This window comes from Pan paniscus, chromosome 18, assembly GCF_029289425.2.
Source record: "Pan paniscus chromosome 18, NHGRI_mPanPan1-v2.0_pri, whole genome shotgun sequence".
NCBI classification, from domain to species: domain Eukaryota; kingdom Metazoa; phylum Chordata; class Mammalia; order Primates; family Hominidae; genus Pan; species Pan paniscus.
The window spans coordinates 19,051,278-19,053,708 of NC_073267.2; the positions used below are offsets into that span (position 1 = coordinate 19,051,278).

The 2,431-nt window shown below is 43.7% G+C and overlaps 1 protein-coding gene across 1 annotated transcript; it reads left to right on the forward strand.

Annotated features, from left to right (window-relative positions):
- The first annotated feature begins 853 nt into the window (after nucleotides 1-853).
- On the forward strand, nucleotides 854-1,637 carry LOC100970354 (large ribosomal subunit protein uL30-like). The gene has a single exon (XM_034939553.3). The coding sequence runs from the start codon at nucleotides 874-876 to the stop codon at nucleotides 1,312-1,314; it is 441 nt and encodes a 146-aa protein (XP_034795444.2). The 5' UTR covers nucleotides 854-873; the 3' UTR covers nucleotides 1,315-1,637.
- The last annotated feature ends 794 nt before the right edge of the window (nucleotides 1,638-2,431 follow it).

Genomic DNA, 2,431 nt, shown 5'->3' on the forward strand with positions numbered 1-2,431 from the left:
ACAAAACATATCCCTGTGTTCAAAAACTTCCAGTAGCCTCCTGTTGCACTTAGAACACCATTAAAATGATTTACCAGGGCTACAGAGATACTGCTAAGTGAAAAGAGCAAGATGCCAATAAATGGGTAACAAAAATGCAATGGTTTTAAAAACAAAGACAATGAAAATTCTTTTACCATGAATGTGTATTCTATCTGAGCATTTTGCACAAGGGTATCAGTCTGGATTATTACACTAAATTAAAACTTCTCCTTAAGCCTGGCCCAGGTCCCCAACAAGCCCCACTCTGGCATATGGCACTGCTCTGAGGGGGAGACAGGGATAATTGCTGGAAGCAGAGGGTGTCCGAAGAGGAGCAGTTGTGACCCCCACCAGCCACCTGGAGGAAGCAATTAAACAATTGACTGAGTGAATCTAACAAATGCCAAAGGGATGAAAATTGATTTGTGTAAAAGACAAATGAGGTCAATTTCCTCATTTCTGAAAACCAAGGTGAGAGTTAAGGGCAGACCCTTCCCCAGATTCCACATTTCTTCCTTAGTCCATAAAGGAGAGGATATCGCTCTTGTCTTGTGGGAAGAAAGTTGCCAACTCTTTTTACCCATGAGTCCTCCCCAAGAAAAGAAAGGATGAATGTAATTGCTCAGAGAACAACACTCACCGGAACATGGCTTACTAAAGGGCAGGGATAGGGTATTGCAGGGTTAGGGCCCACCACTTACCACTTTCTCTTTGCATACCTCCCAGACACCCCCCTTTCTCCATCTTCAGTGCCCTATAGGCCTGTGGGCCTCACCCCTCGATGGCTATCTCAAAGTCAGACCTGACCTGTAAGTCAATAGTCTTTGGCAGATGTACAGAACTGAAATTCGAATGGCGAGGATGGCAAGAAAAGCTGGCAACTTCTATGTACCTGCAGAACCCAAATTGGCGTTTGTCTTCAGAATCAGAGGTATCAATGGCGTGAGCCCAAAGGTTCGAAAGATGTTGCAGCTTCTTTGCCTTCGTCAAGTCTTCAATGGAACCTTCGTGAAGCTCAACAAGGCTTCGATTAACATGCTGAGGATTGTAGAGCCATATACTGCATGGGGGTGCCCCAATCTGAAGTCAGTAAATGAACTAATCTACAAGCGTGGTTATGGCAAAATCAATAAGAAGCAAATGGCTTTGACAGATAACGCTTTGATTGCTCGATCTCTTGGTAAATACGGCATCATCTGCATGGAGGATCTGATTCATGAGATCTATACTGTTGGAAAACACTTCAAAGAGGCAAATAACTTCCTGTGGCCCTTCAAATTGTCTTCTCCATGAGGTGGAATGAAGAAAAAGACCACTCATCTTGTAGAAGGTGGAGATGCTGGCAACAGGGAGGACAAGATCAACAGGCTTATTAGAAAAATGAACTAAGGTGTCTACCATGATTATTTTTCTAAGCTGGTTGGTTAATAAACAGTACCTGCTCTCAAATTAAAAAAAAAAAATAGTCTTTAACTTGGTGAAGAAGGTGATATGGTTTGGCTCTGTGTCCTCACCCAAATCTCATCTTGTAGTTCCCATAATTCCCACGTGTTGTGGGAGGGACCCAGTGGGGGATGATTGAATCATGGGGGCAGGTCTTTCTCATGCTGTTCTCATGATAATGCGATAATGAGTAGGTCTCATGAGATCTGATGGTTTAAAAAACAGGAGTTTCTCTGCACAAGCTCTCTTTTTGCCTGCTGCCATCCATGTAAGATGTGACTCACTCCTCCTTGCCTTCCACCATGATTGTGAGGCCTACCCAGCCACTTGGAACTGTTAGTCCAATAAACCTTTCTTTTGTAAATTGCCCAGTCTTGGGTATGTCTTTATTAGCAGTGTGAAAATAGACTAATACACAAGGAGTAGGAAGCTAAGATCTGTTTCTACTCATAACACTTCTGACATCAAATGTGTGGGTTTTTTTCCATACCAACACCCAATGATCCAACTCTTCAGACAACCAACTGGGTGTCCAAGGACCCAGTTCTAACACCAACTACCCAGAATTTGCATCAGACCCCACAGGTTAAGGGCTCAGTCCCACAAGACTGCTCCCATTTCAGATGCTAATTGCAAGTTCTAGGTCTCCTGTACTTCTAATAGACCAGCTATAAATAAGGGGTTCCCCCACCAGCACCCCCATGTTCAATGGTTTGCTATGATGGCTACTGGAACCCAGGAAAAACCATTTATTTACTATTACTGGTTTATTATGAAGGATACAAATGTACATCAGATGAAGAGGCACACAGGGTGAGGTCAGAAGGGTCCTCAGCATGGAGACATCTGTCCCTGTAGGAGTTAGGGTGTGCCACCTTCCTGGCACATGGATGTGTTCAACTCAGCAGCTCTCTGAGCCCATCCAGTTTAGGGGATTTCATGGAAGTTCCATTACATAAGCATGAAA

Bases quoted from the DNA above. Each gene is read 5' to 3' on its own strand.
- LOC100970354 (XM_034939553.3), top strand. From the start codon at position 874: ATGGCGAGGATGGCAAGAAAAGCTGGCAACTTCTATGTACCTGCAGAA.